The following is an 18,869-nucleotide window of genomic DNA, read 5'->3' on the forward strand; positions in this document are numbered from 1 at the left end:
TTCAAATGAAATGCCACTAGTTTTATTTCATTAAATCGTAAAGAACCTAATTCTCCATTGATCTTTACTAGCATTCCCTATACTTATGTTTAATAGTTTATGTTTTAGTCAGTTGCAAATTCAAAAATTTTCAAAAAATCTTAAATACTATTTCCAAAATCGTTGAACTTAGGTATAGGAAAAGCTGATAAAACTCCTTTTGAAAAACATAGCTTTCTATTCAAAATAAAAAAGTTGCTAGCCATCTTGAAAATATTTTTATTGCGCAGAACTTAACAGATTACGGCTGAGTACCAACTTTCAAATAAATTTTTTTATTATAACTTTCAATACTTCTTATGTGGGGGTTTAAACGAAACGGGCTGTATAAAATTATGTAAATTATAAAATAAACTGCAAAAACCATTGTCTTCATCACAACTACAATTTTTTTCGCCAAAAAAAACCGGAAGTGTGATTTTTAGAAATGGGAGTTGTTTCTAAGAAAATGATATATTTTGCTAGCTAGCGGAAGTCCTTACGGTCTCACTTCCTCTCCCGTGGTGCGCGCGACTTGATCGACGCGGTAGATTCGCGCAGGTAGTTGGTGAAAGAACGTAAACTCGTAAAATGCAGTGGAGCTTATCCGAAAACCGTTCCTTCCAACGCACTGTGGTGTACACATCTGCGATGTTTTTGTGATAAAATGTGGAAAATTCGAAAAAAATGTGCGAATTATTGTCGATAAAACTGTGCGTTCAAATTACATGTGGACTTTCAGTGACGACTGCGATGTGTAGGACTTAAAAATGCGGCTAACCTGTTTAGAAAGGTGAGAAAAGTTTTTTGAAATTTTTGTTTAGCGTTCCGGTGCTCATTTCCGGTTGTTTTTCGATACATGTGAGGGTTGAATGCCTTTCAGTGCGGACTTTACGCTGTTTACTATGAGATTTATCAACTTTTCCAAACTTTTTGCTATTGTGTTTGCTCACGTTCGACGAGTTATCAAGTGTATCAAAGATTACAATTCATGATCAGAGATAATAATTATTTGTATTTTTTTCCACAGGAATTTTTTTATGAGTTGTACAGTAAAAAAAATTATTCTGGCACCAAAACTTCCCAAAAAGTTGTTGGTAACATACAATTTTTTTTTAATTTTTTTATTGTCATTTTAATCGTTCCTGTAATTGTTTGTAATTTATGGACTGTTGTAATCGGATGTTCGGTACAGTTAGCGGCAAAATAATTGCTCGTGACGTCACGATACCAGTTTGACATCTACCTTCTTGATTCATTCATTCTGATCTTAGAAATTGTTATTGTTTTGTAGTCACTGGAGGGACGAAGCAAGTCCTAGTCTTTCCAATGATTAATTAGTCAGAAATAAATTATACTAACATTTATTAAAAAGTTAAAAACGATTATTACATATTTGTAAAATGTGGTTATACAAAAATAATGCTCAGTTTTTACAATATATGCAGTAGATAATTTTCGGCAAAATTTCCATGATAAAATTCTTTATCTTTTTGATATTGCGAATGTTTGCTACTTCAGTGGATGTCTTTTAATAATATCTTAAGTACCTAAGTTAAGTGTGGATCGATCTTTTTAAAAATCTAAATCTCTTTTACTTTCTGTATATTTTTTATATTAATTAGTATTAAGTCGCTACACAAAACATTATTTCTCATGTCGATGCTTAACTATTATAAAAAAAATACGTAAAAAATGGCGCTAACCTCCAAAAATAATTAATTAAATAAAAACTAGAAATTTAGGCAAAGATAATTAAACATCAGAAGCACCAGAAATTATAAAAAAATTCGATCATGTAATATTTTAATACATGTTTTAATTAATAAATATTTATTATAAGGAATTTTGGAAAAATTCAGTATTTAGCTCAATAGTTTAGGTGTTAGTTTTTAAGTTTCTCAGCTGTTTTTGTACTCATTTTTTTATTCATAATTTAATTGTACATAGTTTTTAGTTTCTCTCTATTTTTCAGGTATTCTAGTCTCAAAATTTCTGTTTCACAGTTTTATAGTATTAATTTTTTTGTTTCTCAATGTTTCAGTATCGCAATTTTTAGTCACACTTATAAACATCAGAAGCACCAGAAATCATAAAATTTCGATCATTTATTATTGTAATGCAAATTTTTAATTAATAAAAATTTATTATAAGAAGTTATAGAAAAGTTTTTAAGAAAAGTGTGTAGTTTTTGAAATACAGTAAAAATGACTTAGTAGACACACTTTGTATTTTTTTAATCGGCTCGATTTTTACGTAACTAATTGAATCAAAATCGCTTTTTAATAATAATAATAGTTCCTAATAAAATTTTAGCAGATAATTACGAATCAGGAAATTGACTCACCCTGCCTTTGTAACAATTAAATCAGACCTTGATTAAAACAGCAATTAAGATTGTATTGAAATTTTCTTATCAAAAGTTTCCCAGCTGTTATTGCTCCGTAATCATTGACTTATTTTGATAAAATTTAACTAGGAATACTGGTTTTTCTGTCGTAAATTGCAAATCAAAAGATCAGTGGCTGTTAACGTTGCTTACATCCATGTAGCAATTTGATTTTTACATCATTTTTATTGTTGCGTTTTAATTGCCGACCTAAATGCGCAAAGCGGCTCTCGTTTGAAAAATTACAAAGAAAAGACTGTGATAGCTGTCAATGCACTTTGAATGATGGATTTAATCTTGAGCTGAAATCATTTCGCGTATAAAAAGTAAAAATGAAATGCATTTGATAAAGAGCTTGATTTCTCTCGTGGTTAGCAACTTGCCACAAGAAAACCAAATACATGGCATTGACTGTCTGTGTCAGTGACATCAACTTCAAGCCTTAAGGATATATTGTAAAGAGCATCCTTGACACCTTACTAGACATTAAGTTCCTTATTGATTGCGCTAATAACACTTTCATTGTGTTTAGATTTTATGTAAACACGGAATTGGTTTGTATAACAGCGACAATTAATATTATTTTTAGAAATAAGTGCACTGTGTGAGAGTGGTAACAATTAAGACAGTTAGGGCAATAAGAAATTATGGGTGTTTAAGTAATTTTCCAGTTAATCCCGTTGTGACACTTTGTCCAATTCTAGATAGAGCAAATTACGTTAAACCACCGTTAACTGCAATATATCACCATCGATCGTAAATGCAGCGTGTAATTAACCTGTAACATTTAGATTAAAAATTTTCACAAAGCTGAAGTAGAAAGTTGGATTTGCAATAGTGTCACTTTGCTAAAAATGGAATTTATGTAATCTCCAGTGATGTATTACCCCTCCCGAGTCGTGTTACTAAAAATAGTTGTAATAAAATTAATCAACATTTATTCGCTTATTGGCACAGTGCATATTTTGGTTCTAAACGATTTTTTTATTTGGTTGTGTGATTTACATGTTACATTATTCATTGTATTTTTATATTGTTTAATAAAATGTCACTTTCTCCTTTCCTACACTCTCATTTGATTTTTCTGGTATACCACTATTGTTATTTATCTGCGGTATCTTAAGTAAAACATTGTTTAAATGTCAGAGGGCATTCAACTTGATGAATTTTAATTTTGAATATAGTGTCATTAACATTGTGGCATTTTTACATGACGTTTTTATTCCAGTAAAAAAGATTTTCCCAGCGGAAATTACTTTGGTACGAGTACTAGAAAAAAATTCAGACGCTGCTGTTATTTACGACGTTAAAAACTATATTTCGGTCATTTCTCAAACGAGACGAGTTGGGAATTTCGCTTTCAGTTTTCTTTATTGGAAAATATTTGTTTAGGACACAGAAATTGATTTATGAAATATCATTCCGGTTGATTGAATTTCGTATTTAAATGATGTGTCATAGTGTCAACAATAAGATAATTCCGATGTAATTTGTAGCTTTATCTGGATATACTAGTTCACAGAACACCGCTTGTGATCGGATTAATAACAGTAAAGAATGGCAAACTTTTATCTCAGTATGTAACAAATAGATCTCCGTTCGCTAATACCAAATAAATCCGATGAAAAAAGTGATTCTTCCCGGATCCGACACCTCTCACTTTTCCACTGTTACAAAATAATATGTCGAATGCAAATAAGTGCAACTGATTTGTTTGTTTCAAGGTGATCTAAACATTGTCGTGCGTTTTTTTGAATTATATTATACACTACTTTCTAATCTATTATTAGATCCATTTCGATGGTCGCTAATAATAAGTTTAATAAATTCCATACCTATCTACAAATCAAAAAATTCCATTTTGATGCTTGGAAATAGAGACAATGAAAAATTGTGGCAAAGCGAGAATGTTTCTGGTAACGGAAATTTCACGGATTTATAGAGAAATTAATACGCAACAGTTACAGAACTACTCTTCTCAACTGTCAAGGTGACGACCTTATATTAGCATTTGGCTAAAAACTATGCGAAACTATGACTTACAGGTGCTTAAAAATATTCAGCAAATCGATAGATATCTAAGATAATTAATTGTAATTAACTCAAAATTCGCCAGTTTTCAGTTCTATAGTTTTTGTTTCTATCTGTTTTTCATTCATTTATTAACTTCGCACAATGCTGTATTCTCGTAGTTTTTTAAACACGTTTTCAGTCATTTAGTTTTTCAGTGTTTCACTGTCTCCGATTTTATTTTGTCACCATTTCAGCTTTTTAGTTTAAAATTTTGTCAGACAGTTTTTTATTTTATTTATTTTTAACTTTTATAGTTTTTACTCGTTTCTTTTTGATAGTTAAGTTTTTCAGAGTTCCAGTCTCACAGATTTTTAGCAATCCGCTAATTCAGACTTTTATTTTCTCAATATTTTAGCTCTTTGTTTTTAAGTTAAGTGTTTCAGTGTCTTAGTTGGTCAGTTTTGAGAAAATGTTATAAACTTTTTGGCGAAATTTGCGTTTAATTTGTGCACCCCATTTGTCATTGCGATAAAAATCTCTGAAATAGATAATCTCCAGTAAAAACCGCAGCAATTTATCAACGTAAACGATATTGGAACAGATAGAGCGGTTTCGGAAGAACTGTAAATCCTGGAAATTCGGTCGATTTTATTTCTAATACCGGAAGAAGCAAACAAAGAAAAGGTTAAAAAATTGATAAGGATGATCACATGCGGGAGCAAGGAATGGTTTCGTGAAAGGACTGAAAATCCTCGTCTCGTCACTTAAAGCTCATTGTGTCATCCAAAATTCATATCGCTGCTCAAAGACGCCCAAAGGAGTGTTCTATCCTTTGTAATTTTTTAATCAAATTCCCCGTTTGAACACCGACTCTCGCTATTTATTTATTCATTTTTAGCGCAGTTTCCAGTTTTGTGAAATTGTTCGCTCTCTGAGTTAATTATACGGGTTTAAGGTCATCCGGAAGAAATGTTATTGAACATGCATGGCTGACATAAAAATGACAATATTTTTAATAATCGTGGAATTGTTTCGCAACCGCCAAAGTGTTAACAAGGATAATTCAATTATCAGACGACTGATAATACCGTTAATACTTAGTGGCATACTTTGAAAACGATAATAATAATTCGTGACAACACAGATAAAATATTTTCATTAACAAATCATTTTGTCGGCGAATTGATTAAGTTATTGGTGGAGTATTTTTTCCTAGTGATGGTGGTGACGTCAAATAAGCTAAAATATTATAAATCATTGTGAGTTTTAGTTTGCCTCCATTTTTCATATCATATCTAAAATTGAAATGTCTACGGAGTTTTGACACGTGGGTTTATGTAACTGGAAAAAGTTGCTAACCGCAATATTGAATGGTCTACAACATGTTGTTTTATCTCGACAAGATAACCGGAAGTGACTTGTAATTGTTGTATGTAACAATTGTTTGTTTTACAAAGGAAGTTTTATTTTCTTATTTTCAATTAACGAGGGGCGTAAATGGGGTGTAAATATTTAAGCTGTGCTACTGGCAACAAAATTACGACAAAAGCGGCTTTTGCCAAAACAAATTATCTTGTGCTGTCACAGAAGGCCATTAATTAATCATGAATTCATTTATAGGACCATTCTTTCGATTAAATTTTTGATGAAATGACTCTGCTTATGAATTCAAGTTTGCAATATTTATAAGACGTGAAACATGTCAGCGTTTTTCTTTAATAGAGAAAAATAGGTACTTTGATTCAAAGCCAAAAAAAATATTGTTACTATTTTATTTCAGTGCTTTAACCGGCGCTAATTTGATGGTCAAGATAACCAAAAAACTGTAAGGGGTGACCAAGCTTTCTTTTTTTACCTCATACAGAGTGTTTAACTGCCTACATATTTCGTTCCTTTTTTCCCTGATACCATTTTTTCGTGGAATTATATTTATTATGTATTTGTGGTTATTTTATATGAAGCATGAGAAATTTGTTAGAAAAACATCTAACAATTAAAACCCATTTAAAATCCTAGTGCGTTCGATGTCGCCAGAAAATTGTACCAAACTATTACCAGCACTTGAATATACTCAAGATTAAAATTTTGGTTGAGTTAACCGCGGTTAGGTAACCTGGATTTTTTAACCCTGCACTGAAAGCCCAGGTTTAAAAAAACTTATTCCAAAGCCTTAATCGCACGTAATTATTTCCAAGTCAATTTTTTAGAAACATTGTTCCAGAAAATGTTGATTTTATTTTATGAATCGAGTTCTTCCGATCCACTTTTTGTAGGACCAACTTTTCTCTCTCAATCTGGTTCAAGTTCTGTTTCAGTGAATGTTAAGTTTATATTTTTCAACGAAATAATCCTCCTTTTTTGAAAAATTTCCGAAATTTCATTATGGTATTATTGTCTGTTTCTGAGAAAACCGCAGTTCGCGCAAAATACTGCAAAGTGAAGGCGGCGAAAGATCTAAATCGCACGCCAATTTACTGTGGCAGGTCGAGAATTAGGTCTGTGAACTTTGTAAACCAAATGGATAAGTTAATGCTTTGCCCCAACTTTGGCACGAAACATGAACCCCTTTACATTACTTGGCCACACATTGAAATTAAAATCCCGGCCCGGCCAATATTTTTATTTGACACCCGTATTGTTCTTCATAATTAATGAAAACGTATAGTCGTTGCGTATTTGGCCGCTTTTTAATTGGCTCTCTTGCTTTAGCCCATGTCTCGAGTTTTGCGTTTATTCCGTTCCGGACAGTATGTGAAAGCGGCAGTGAACGTCCCTTAGTAAAATAATTTTCACTTGCAGGGTTTGATGTGATTTCCCGACCTTTTAAAAAAACTATCACCAAAATGGAGCATTCCGAACTTATCCAGGAAATGCCCCACATTGAGCAGATGCCCACACAAGAACGACTAATCTTAGCACGCAAAAGAAGAAACCAACAACTCAAGCTATGGCTGCAAAAGGAGAAAGAGTTCAACAGGAAGACGCCCAAACAACAGAAATCGAACAAAAGGAGTATTTTTTTTAACGACAGTGTTGTGCTTCTGGAAGCGGCAGCGAGGAATGACATCGATGAAGGTAATAATAAATTTTAAAAAGTGTTTAATTAAACTGAGATAAGGCCCTGCTTTTAATCGATTACCTGTAATTAAAATTAATTTGATGTTTGAATGCTGATTACTATTAATTAAGAGAAAATATTCACCACCTACTTCCAACACGAAGAATTCCTGAAATTACAGGGTTTATTATGTCGATGATAATGAGAAAGAATAACCAAGAAAAACAATTTCAGATTTGCAAGTATTTGCATTGTCGGCTTAGAGTTCATGTTTTTACAGGAATTTAAATTTAAAATAAGGATTCTCGGCTTGGCTCTAATTTGCGAAAAATTTTACTTTGATAAAAGTTGGTAATGAACTTGAGGCAGCTTTCTTTGTCCAGATTTAGGAAGAGAAAACACTTTCCAATCGGAATAAAATTATCCACCTACCACCGACTTAAGTCGTTAAATTATTACACCCAATTACACTTGAACTAATTCTTTTGGCGGGTAAATTAAGCTGTTATAAAATCAAAGCAGGTTTACTTTCAAAACCCGACTGGCTGCTTTGATTAGATAATTTTATACAGTTACGTGTAATTCTTATCAAAATTACTTATACAGGCTTATTCTGGAAGTCGCTATCAACTTTCTTATTTAAATAGGAAGATATGTTTTTTACTGCGTTTTTGGATTTCTCGAAGGGGATTTTCATCAGCTTTAGTCGTTTTCGAAATATTTATGATTTTTTGAAAATTTTTGGATTAGCCATTGTACTCACATTTTCATGACAACTTATGCGAAAAAAGCGTTAGCTAATGAATTTTTCAATGCCAACAAAAAGTTCCTATAACGAACTGGCTTTTGATTTCATTTGAAAATTTTGAGTTATGGTTACGAATTTTTTTTTTAATTTTTGTGCTTTTAAACGAGCGATTTGCTTAATTCAATGTGACAGTTGGCTACAATAATCCATATGAAGAGATGATATGGTATCAGCCAAGGAGAAATCGAAGGTCGTTAAGATTTGATTTGATCTCGCTCATTTGCATGAGATAAACGTTGCTGAAATTCCAGTTTTCAGTGTGCTTTCTCAGTGAAACACTTTGTTCTTGACAATTTTCCAGCCGCCGCTAATGACGCTACAAATTTTATCTAATTTTATTTTCACACCCTGGAATATGCTAACGAGACTTTGAAAGTTTTAAAAGCATTCAACAGGATTCCAGACCGCGATTACGGTTTCTGGTTATTAATTTTTTTCAATTTTCTGTTTGTATTTTGGAGTCTTCGAGCTGGAATGATACAATTATATTTATATCCATCCGCACTGATCGATGACTGCCTTGTTTGCTTTCCTCTTGCCCTCTGTTTACCAACTCTTGTTTGAGGCGAGTAAACGTTTTTTTTCCGGATCGGAGAAAATAAAAAATTAATTACGCCTACACTTTACGTTTTATTTTTATCGAATCGGCATGCCGTCTCGAAAAACCAGCTAATTGTTTATACAGAGAGGTCTGGTATGGGCTTAATAAATATTTGTGCTTGACGTCATTTTACAACATCGATGAAAAGTTAAACCCAGCTTGTGGATTCATCCATATTCATGTATAAACTCCCTAAAACAAATTTGTTCAACAGGTAAAGCACTGTCTTCGTTCGCATCTCGTTAAGCGCGCGTTCAAAAAATAACGTGAAGATTTAATGAAGCACAAAATTGAATTAACTGAAACAAGAGACGTGATCGAAACAATGGCGAGATGCTTGTTCACGGCATTTTAATTAACTTAGTTCATTTGATTAACCGAATCGTTGACGTGTTAGTTTTTGGAGGATTGTCGGAAATTCCGAGTACAATTTTTTCTTGGAATGTGTCGCGTTCTCATCAAAAATAATGGTCTGGGAGACAATACAGCGCGTTATTATTTTGTGTTTTTATTGTTTTTCGATTGTAACACCCTCGTAACAGGCGCAACGTTGCAGGAACGTTCGTTAACTGGGTCATGTGACCGCAACACTGAAAAATCAAAGTGTACTGATTGGAATGTTGTACATTAAATGCCGCTTAATTGATTAAAACCAACATTACGTGTTTTTGTTCCTCGCCGGAATTTCACATATTTGAAAAATCTTTACAAAAAGATTGCCATTGACTGAATAAGAAAGGTCGACACGGTTCAAGTTCGGTTCTGTGGGAATTTGTAATGTTTCAAGATAAATAAAACAAGAAAACCAAAATAAAGCGTTCATGATTAAGGATGTGATAACATGTGGCGATTTATTTTGAAAATTGAAAGATTAATTTATCAAACTGTGTCTAAAATTAGCAAAGTTGGAATATCTGGGATCGACTAACTATTCTGCTAATTATCCTTGCTATAGTCCATACCAAACAATAGCTTTCATCTGGTCCTTGAGAAAATTAACAATTAACTTGGGAACTTGTACTGCAAATAGAGTAAAATCATTCGGAATTTAATTCATTAGCCTCCCGATTTTTTAATTAAGTAATGGAATCATCACTGAATGTGTAAACAGATTTTATGGCTTTTTTATTATTTGTTAATTAAATGTACACAAAATACTTATGAATAAAAAACATCTTACGATTTCGCTTGTTCTTAAAAATATCTTGATCAGATTAAATCAGGATGGCGAAGCTAAAATAGAACGAATGGAACACCTTTATCGATTTATTCCATCAAATTATATTAAAACACTAGCCAATAATGAAATATTATCTTTCCAGTTCAAGTGATTCATTTCTGCAAGTTTCAAATATCAATATCAACTAACACAACATTAATTAACAAAGTTGTTGAAAATAGTTTAGTAGAATTATTAACAATATAATGGGATCGCTTTGAAGTTAATTCTTCTATGAAATGTAGTTGAATTATAAAAATATGGGAGCATTTACAAATATCGGTCGAACTTCAACGAGGGAATTTGTTCCAATTGCCTTCATAAAATTTTAAGCTTCTGACGATATTGAAAGTGAAATTTGCGAATAGCCCATTACCGTACTGCAAACTTTAAAGAGGTATTCAGCAGGGATTTCAAATGACGCTCCTTTCGTTACAATTTCCGAGATATTAATTTTTTCAACATCAGGGAAATGCTTATTTTTAATTTTAATTAATCATCTCGTGGATATATTGAAGTATTTCTGCAAGTTTAATTCGATTCAACCAATTTCAAGAGGATAAAATTTTAAACTGCTGAGCTCAGCTGACAATGAAAATTGAAGTTTTAATCTCATACATTATTTACTTAAACTGAAAGTTTAATCTGCAAACAAATCTCACTAAACGAAAAGTACTACAAGGTGTATCTAGGAAAATTAATTTAGTTTTGAATTATTTATTAGTTGGGTTTTACAAACACTAGCGTGTATTATGTTGTCGACCTGAAATTTCGAAGAAAAAGTTTTGTCATTCTCTGCACAAGGATTTAATTGATTTTATGCCAAACAGTTTCCAAGTAAAGTAAAGAAAGTTTTAGTCACAATTGGGACGAACAATGACTGGTCATTTCACGGGGTTTGTAAAAATTTAACAATGGTTACGTGATAACATCAATAATTACATGATATTTTCTAATTCATTAACATTATAGTCGCACCCTTTCTACGTATCAAACACCCTAATTTAATTGCCCTACATTTCAAACTGAATACTGAAAGTGAAATCTAAAAACTGTTTTTCAGTATTATTTCCTGAAAAAAATAAGTACCTAAGTACTTTCAGACAGATTTTCTAAAAAAACATGTTAAATAATACTTTGTCGTTGCCATATAATATCTGTATATTTAATAAAACTATACACAAGTGCGAAAAGTTTCAGTTTTCAGGATTAAAAGCTCGGGAAGGTAATTGGGAGTTTTAGATGGTTTGTTTCTATGGCGATAAAAATGTAAATTTAATCTGATTTTATTTATCCTGAAAATGGAATTCGGAACGTGCCTAAACCCAGGAAAAACGAAAGCAATTTTTCGCAAAATATTAGTTGGGATAATTCTCTGAGCGTAATCTCGGTGTCGATAAATTGAGAATTAATTGTCAGAATTTGTAGATACTCTAGTACATGCGAAATTTTCTTTTAAAAAAGGTGTCCCATTAAAAAAAATGTTTTAAGCGTCATAGCGTAGTGACTATTATTAAAAAAGATATGCTAGAAACAATTAAAAAGGGATTATTTCCATAAATTTTCTCCAAAAGATATGATTTTTTTGCCAGAAATTTTACTTACTTTAAAGAACATTCAAAGCCAAGAAAATAATTTAATAAGAATAGGAATTTTCGGTCAAAAAGTTAACGATACGGTACGTTTAAACGAAACAGGAGCAATTTATAAAAAAAATCTATAAACATTTCACGAATTAAAAATAAACATTATTAAAGGGAAAACGCAAGGAAAAATTAGATGTAGAAGTATCAATATAATTGTATATTACATAGCGAGTGTGGAAAGTGAGTGATATCGTGCGAGTGAGAATCTTGACGCACGAGGCGCCAGCCGAGTGCCGAAAGCTCACAAAAAAACTCGGATTATTTTTCAAATTTATATTGTAGTAGAAAATTGGATTGCCATAAAATTGGCAGCTATTACAACGTCATTTTCTAACAAATGATTTTAATTGGACTTTATTTTCTAATCACCACTAAAATATTACGATCTTGAAATCTCTTGAAATTGTTACAGTTCCTGTTAAATTTGAACAAAAGCCAAAGTTTTGTGATGAAACTTTAACAGAAATGATATTTTTTTTAGTCAGACGACTCCTCATGAAGGGTGTGAGCCCAGATTCGTGCAACGAAGACGGCTTGACAGCTTTGCACCAATGCTGCATTGACAACAACGAAGCCATGCTCCTTCTCCTTCTGGAATACAACGCCAACGTAAACGCCGAAGACAGCGAAAAATGGACGCCGTTACATGCCGCCGCGACGTGCGGTCATTTAAAATTAGTCAGGTAAAAAAAATCCTTTCGAAAATTAATTATCGTCACTACATTCCATCCACATTGCAGAATTCTCATATCTCGAGGCGCAAATTTGCTCGCCGTCAACGCCGACGGAAATATGCCCTATGATATTTGCGAAGACGAAGCAGCTTTAGATTATATCGAGGGAGAAATGGCCAAACGGGGAGTCACTCAACAGTTGATAGACGACACGAGAGCAGCCACCGAAAAACAAATGTTGGCCGATTGCAGGAAAATTGCTTCCAGTGGGGGAGATCTGGAAGCGTACGACTCGCAAGGGGCCACACCGGTAAGTTAATTAATTTTCAATTAAGGCAAGCACATTTCACCGAAATGGGGCGTTTTGTCGCAATGTCTTGCTGCTTTTTTACGGAAAATTTAATCACCTAAGTTAGCATTACAGTTTTTTCAAAGGCCTAGTACCCAATTCAAAATTTACTTTTATTACTTAAAAAAAATATTATTTACTATGTGTTACTGTATTTATATTTTATACTCAAAAGAAAAACTCTCTCACTTTTAATAAGTTTTTGAAATTGGTGGACGAACTACATTAAAAAAAATAAGAGCATAACAAAAAATCTATTATAAAACACTTTATGATGTGATGTTCTTATTTTGAAAAAAATCTTTCCTCGAACCCGTTTTAACCTTGTTAACGTTTTTCCGTTTAATTGCAGCTCCACATCGCCGCCGCAAATGGCTATTTAACCGTCGTTGAATTTTTATTAGACCACAATGTTCGGACAGATGTTCGGGACAAGGACGATTGGCAGCCGTCACACGCTGCTGCTTGTTGGGGCCACGTAATAAACATCCCCATTCCCCCAAAAAGCCTTTTCACTCATTCTTTTATAGGTTGAAGTTTTGGAAATGTTAGCACAAGCCGGAGCCGATCTCAACGCCAAAAACAAACACGACGAGACTCCGGCGGGTGAGAGGACACTCAAGTCAGTCTGAATAGGACGGTTTAAACTAATCCACATCTCTTTCAGACATTTGCGAGGATCCCGAAATTAAGGAACGTATATTGGAGTTAAGGACTGAACAGGAGATTAAGAGACAAGCGGAAGCCAAGAGGAAAGTCAGGCGATCGCAGAGCAATACACGAACGCAGTCCGTTCGGAGGACTTCACTGAGAGATAAAGGACTTACGGCACGGAGGGATGCTGTGGAGGAGGCCAGGCTTAGGCTGCAGGCCGAAAATAAGGTGAGACAATTTTGAACTTGCAATCACTCAGTCACTCAGTGATAGTCGTTTGAGTAAACACTACCCTTTCTCGCTTGCTTTGCCGGCGGCCAAGTCCGGACGAACATCGTATTTTAAAATATACGCCGAGCTATCGCTGAATGAACCGATGAAAATTTTATTAATTTACGTTTACACGAACTCCCGAACTTTGAAAGCGAAGGAAACACGATCTTTTGTTTGTCTGGGAAAACAGTTTCGATTCAATAAACTCGGGACGGTTTTTATGGCCCAGGTCTTATAATATTGGACCTAAAATTACAAGTGTAGATTTTGAGAGATTTCAGTGTAAAATTCGTAATAAAATCGTATCGCAATTTTTTTTATTTTTTATTTTTTTCTAAATGGAAAGTTTAAGCCTATTTGTTTTATACAAATCTAACATTTTAAAATATTCATTGTGATATGTTTTTTTGGTTAATTATAATTACAATTACCTACATCTACGTAATTCGATTTGCCAAATAAAATTCACAATAATTAATATAATTACTCGAAGGTACTTGACTAAAGAATTATGAAAACTGTTTGTTATTTTATGTTTGAGTGCCTTTGACAGAAAAAATAAAAGATGTGTCTGTACTTTTAATTATTTATTTAGTAATAAAGGTGACAAATGCCTACAATGTAAGATTTTTTTGAAGCCAAGGCCAAAATCAGTGTCACTGTTTTTTTGTTAATTAATTTTTTATAAAGTCAAAAAGTCAAAAAATGCGAATGAATTTATTTGGACAAAATTTTTCTATTTAGATGATTTCATTTTTTCCAGAATTTCTCTACGATTCCTTAAATTAATTAATGGATTAATTTTGTAATTGCAAAAAATATACACACTGTTCAAAAATGATTGTTCATCAAGTTACACATTGATTTGATGAACAACCATTTTTGAACACATTGTATTATTTCTTATGTGTTAATTTGTGCAAAAAATACTTAAAAAAATTGTAAAAATGAAGAATTAAATAAATATTCAAAACTTAAGCAAACAATAATTGTGAGGCTAGTGTCATTTTTTTACGTGTTCTTGTACAAAACAAACATCGTTTGTTTTCGGATGACACTGGATATAATAAAATATTGCAATTAAAAAATATTTTAACTCTCTTTTAGCTCTCAGTATAAAACTTTACCTTTAACTTTAAATTTAGACTTTTTGCGTTTCTCTTGACTTTCCGCATTCTGTCTAGTTTAATTTGAGTTTAATATGTTTTACTGTCCCTTTTAGTTCAGTATTCTGAGTGTGCGACCAACATTAAACTTAAAGCGGATTTGACGCTTGTGTGCCAGTTTGATATAAATTTACATCACTGAACTCGTAGAAATTCGATTTCGCTTGTTTATGTTGTTATAACTTGAAATTGTCTTCGTTAATTCAGGCAACACATTATACATAATTAACTTTTCAGTTGTGTAAAAATCATTTCACTCAATGTACTTTCTTCTGCAATCAGATTGCATGAAAATTTCAGACGTTCATAACTGAGTTATTTGCATGTAATCGATTGTATAACCCAACATGAACTTTGGCCTTAAAACTCACCAGCGCAAATATTTTATTAAATGAAGTTTACTAAGATTCGATTCGGGAAAATAAATACAATGAAGTTTACCAAAAGTCCAATTAACACAAATTGCGTCTGTGCTGACTTTTGTAAGACATAATTCAATCAGCGAGCAAAGTAATCACCAATCAGCGTCTAAAAGAGGGCAAGTTTTTCCGATAGCACGTGGGCGGTCAGTTAACGGTCTTTTTTGAGTTAAGTGATTAAAAGGTTCGAGGATAATTTTGTTTTCTTCTGGAAGAATTAGCCTAACGTGAGCTACATCATCCTTCTTTATAAAAATATACTCATCATCATTTGTTGACAAGCCGCCGTACCCTAGTGTGACTTTTCGCTATATTACATCAGACATGTAGCAGAGAATGATAAATATCCCAACGATAATAAATCTTTGTTTGCAAAATACAATATTTGCTTTGGCCGGTCAACTGGCCTGATTTATTTTATCACAAATGATGCTTTTGTTAATTAAAAAATATCCATAATAATTATTACATGTTTTTTTGATGAATATAATTTTTTATTTACTAATTGCCCGCGGTGTTTTTACAAACTTAATTAAGCAATTTATTACAATTTTAAATTTTGTCGGTATTTAGCGTAAATCACATATTCATGAACTCTTTATTTATTTTGAATGCACACTGCAATTAATGCAATCGCCATTGCCAAATGCAATCCCAACAGCGTGTAACTAATGTTAATCATAACATAAATACATGTAATTTCTTATGTCAAGCGACTTTTACTTTTTATATTAAAAACAACAAATGCGCGCATAACGAAATCAAGTAATCGTTCAAACGATTTCACCGAATCCATCAAGTCTTCTTAATTTATATCATCGTGATGTTATCGTGAAACAAAATCATTTTTCATTTATAGAAATCAAGCGCGGAATTTCATTATTTCCTATCACTGAACATATGGAATAACACGAAAGTTATAGAAGAAACAGCAATAGAAATGTTCGGAGTCTTGCCTCGTGTGCGCTATGAATTTAATAAATTCCTCGAGTGAAATTCAAGTTGTATAATTCTACGAAAAATTCTGTTTACTTTACGCAGTTTGTGAGTCTGTTCCGTGGTAAAACGTGCACTTGGGAGAATGAAGAAAAAGAAAAATACGATCGTGTGTTTGTCGTATAAAGTAAGTGCATGCCGGCAAACCGATCAAAATCATTATTAATTAAAGCTGATAACATTTCCCACAAGATAGTATTTTTAGTTTCACATTTTTTACTCTGCTGGTGCCTAAATCTAAGAATAATGAAATATTTTTTCATAATCTTCAGTTTTTATAATTTTCAGTACGACTTTGACTAAAAAACCCGTAATTTTTACGGAATTTCATTTAAAAAAATCACCACATTTGGTGTATTTTTAGTTGCAAATAATAAAAAATATCCAAAGTATTGTTAAATTCGTCTCGTTTTTCAAGGTTTTTTTCACAAAAACTACTAAATTTAGCACACTATTGCATTACTTTGAACTATCAAAGTTTTTGACCATGTTTTCAGTCAGAAACTCAAAATCGCCAAATTCAAAATAAAAAAACACAAACTGGCTCAAAAAAGACAATTTTTCTCAAAGCCTTTCAGCACTTTTTCAACCTGAAACACAAATATTTTGCAAAATTTTGTCAAAAAAACGTCCAAAATCCTCAAACGTAAAGTATGTTGAAGCAACAAGTTTTACTCCTAAAACATAGTTATTGAAGTCTACATCAAAAAATATATAGTGTGTCAGTTTTTTTTTAAAAGCTTCGAGCTTTAATGTTAAAAGCTGGCGCTATAGATCACAATCCAAACTTAATTTTAAATTCCGTTAATTGGCCTCCAAATCAAGTTTGATTGTTTTTTAAAAGGGTTTGGACACCTCGGAGCCCAGCCCCCCTATCCAGCCCCCTGTCAACAATAACAAGTCGCCCCCGTACAGTACAAACAACAACCCTGAGCCGGTGAAAGAGGACTCGACAGCTTTGCAAATAATCGAAAACCGGAAAGCTCCCGAAGGAAAAGACAACGATTCAATGCTGGAAAATCATGTGATGGACACTAAAGAAAATTCCTATACGACTGACGTCAACGGAAAAGTGACTGTTCACGTGGTGGTCACTATTAACGGTAACGGCACTTTGGCCGACTTGAAGAAACAGCGGATGCAAATTCGGAACAATTCTTCAGATGTTAACAGCATTACATCGCCAATGGGAAGCATCACAGATGAGACTAGTCCCAGTCCTGTCACTGCAGATATCGTCCGATTCACTGGAGAGACTGCCGAGGAAAACGTTGGCTATGCCAAGTCCAAGAGGTGCTGTGTTGTCCAGTAGTAAAGTACTGACAGTATTTTTTAAAGTTTACATTCCAAACTTGTGATAAGAGTCGTTTTGCCTAAGCGAAAGCATGTACTTAATTTAATGTGATTGGTGTTCGTATTTTAGAGACGTTATTACTACTACTTAATATTTTTTAAGACGGTTCTTATTCTATTTGTACTTCCTTTTTGTATTCAACAAAAGACTCGTTTGTTGTACTGTCAAGTGCCTATTTTACCAAGTTCACAAATTTCAGTTTTTAAACGAGGCCTTAATTTCGTTTAAAATAAAATAACACACGCTAAATCATGATATTGTTTTTTTGTTTAATTTAATTTATAGCAATAATTATGTATGTAAATATGATGAGTACTTCAACTGCATAGCCGAAACTGGTGTACATAACTTTTTATTTGTTATTTATTCGTAGATTAGTGTATAAATTAATTTTTATTTAAAACTACTAGTTGTTACATTATACAAATTACAAACGTTATAATGAATTTTGTATCAAAATTTTTCCTAGAATAAATTTTATTTTGTTGTGCCGACTTGATTCCTACTTTATTTGCATCCCTGATCCTAGCGACATCTGACGGACATAACACTCGTTTTTCATAGCCTTCTTGATTCGTCGCGGCTTTTTAATCTAACAGAAGGGGGCGCCAAATTACAATTTTTTATTTTGGCAATTCGGAAAATCGGCCAAAAAATAATAAAATCACAAAAAAGCGATGTAGATGTACTTTTAAGGGAAAAATTACATAAAGACAAAAAAACTTTGCCAGAGCGACGAGTTTTTTGAAATTTTTTTTTTTTGATTTTTTTGAAGGTAGGTAAATTCACAGTGGATTGTTTGCATTTTGTTAATTGCCTATCAGTTTATTATTACAAATATTAAAGCAGTCATAATATTTATGATTTTTTCCATTGAAAATAATAACAATAACGCAATATTGATTTTATTATATTTTTATTTATTAAGGATAACCAAAAAAAATCTTTCGCAAGTGGGATACAACCTGACCCGTTTCGTAAAAATCCTAATTAAATAATATGACAACTGTGAATACATATTTTGATTTTCTGCTGCGATAAATTTCGTAAACAGTCGTTCCCTGTCTGGTCATTTTTATGACGGCTAGCCACTGGCGTAAATTTTTAAAACAATTTCCACCAATTTATTCACAGTTCTTTGGCCGCCTCAAAAATTAACCACTGATTAAAGTCACATCGTGCATGTGGCTCTAATTCACATTCATTAATCACTCTCCTAGACATCACAATTG

The 18,869-nt window shown here is 32.6% G+C and overlaps 1 protein-coding gene across 2 annotated transcripts; it reads left to right on the forward strand.

Annotated features, from left to right (window-relative positions):
• The first annotated feature begins 582 nt into the window (after positions 1-582).
• Positions 583-18,131, forward strand: MYPT-75D (Myosin phosphatase targeting subunit 75D). 2 transcript variants are annotated; one of them, XM_962260.4, is made up of 8 exons: positions 583-811; positions 7,220-7,495; positions 12,234-12,435; positions 12,493-12,736; positions 13,128-13,253; positions 13,306-13,381; positions 13,443-13,657; positions 17,128-18,131. In XM_962260.4, the coding sequence occupies exons 2-8, from the start codon at positions 7,264-7,266 to the stop codon at positions 17,593-17,595; spliced, it is 1,563 nt and encodes a 520-aa protein (XP_967353.1). In that variant the 5' UTR covers positions 583-811; positions 7,220-7,263; the 3' UTR covers positions 17,596-18,131. The 2 variants fall into 2 exon arrangements, with proteins under 2 accessions (XP_967353.1, XP_015838089.1); XM_015982603.2 differs by lacking the exon at positions 583-811 and adding an exon at positions 5,578-5,679.
• Positions 18,132-18,869: the final 738 nt, after the last annotated feature.

Source organism: Tribolium castaneum, chromosome 1 (assembly GCF_031307605.1).
Source record: "Tribolium castaneum strain GA2 chromosome 1, icTriCast1.1, whole genome shotgun sequence".
NCBI lineage: Eukaryota > Metazoa > Arthropoda > Insecta > Coleoptera > Tenebrionidae > Tribolium > Tribolium castaneum.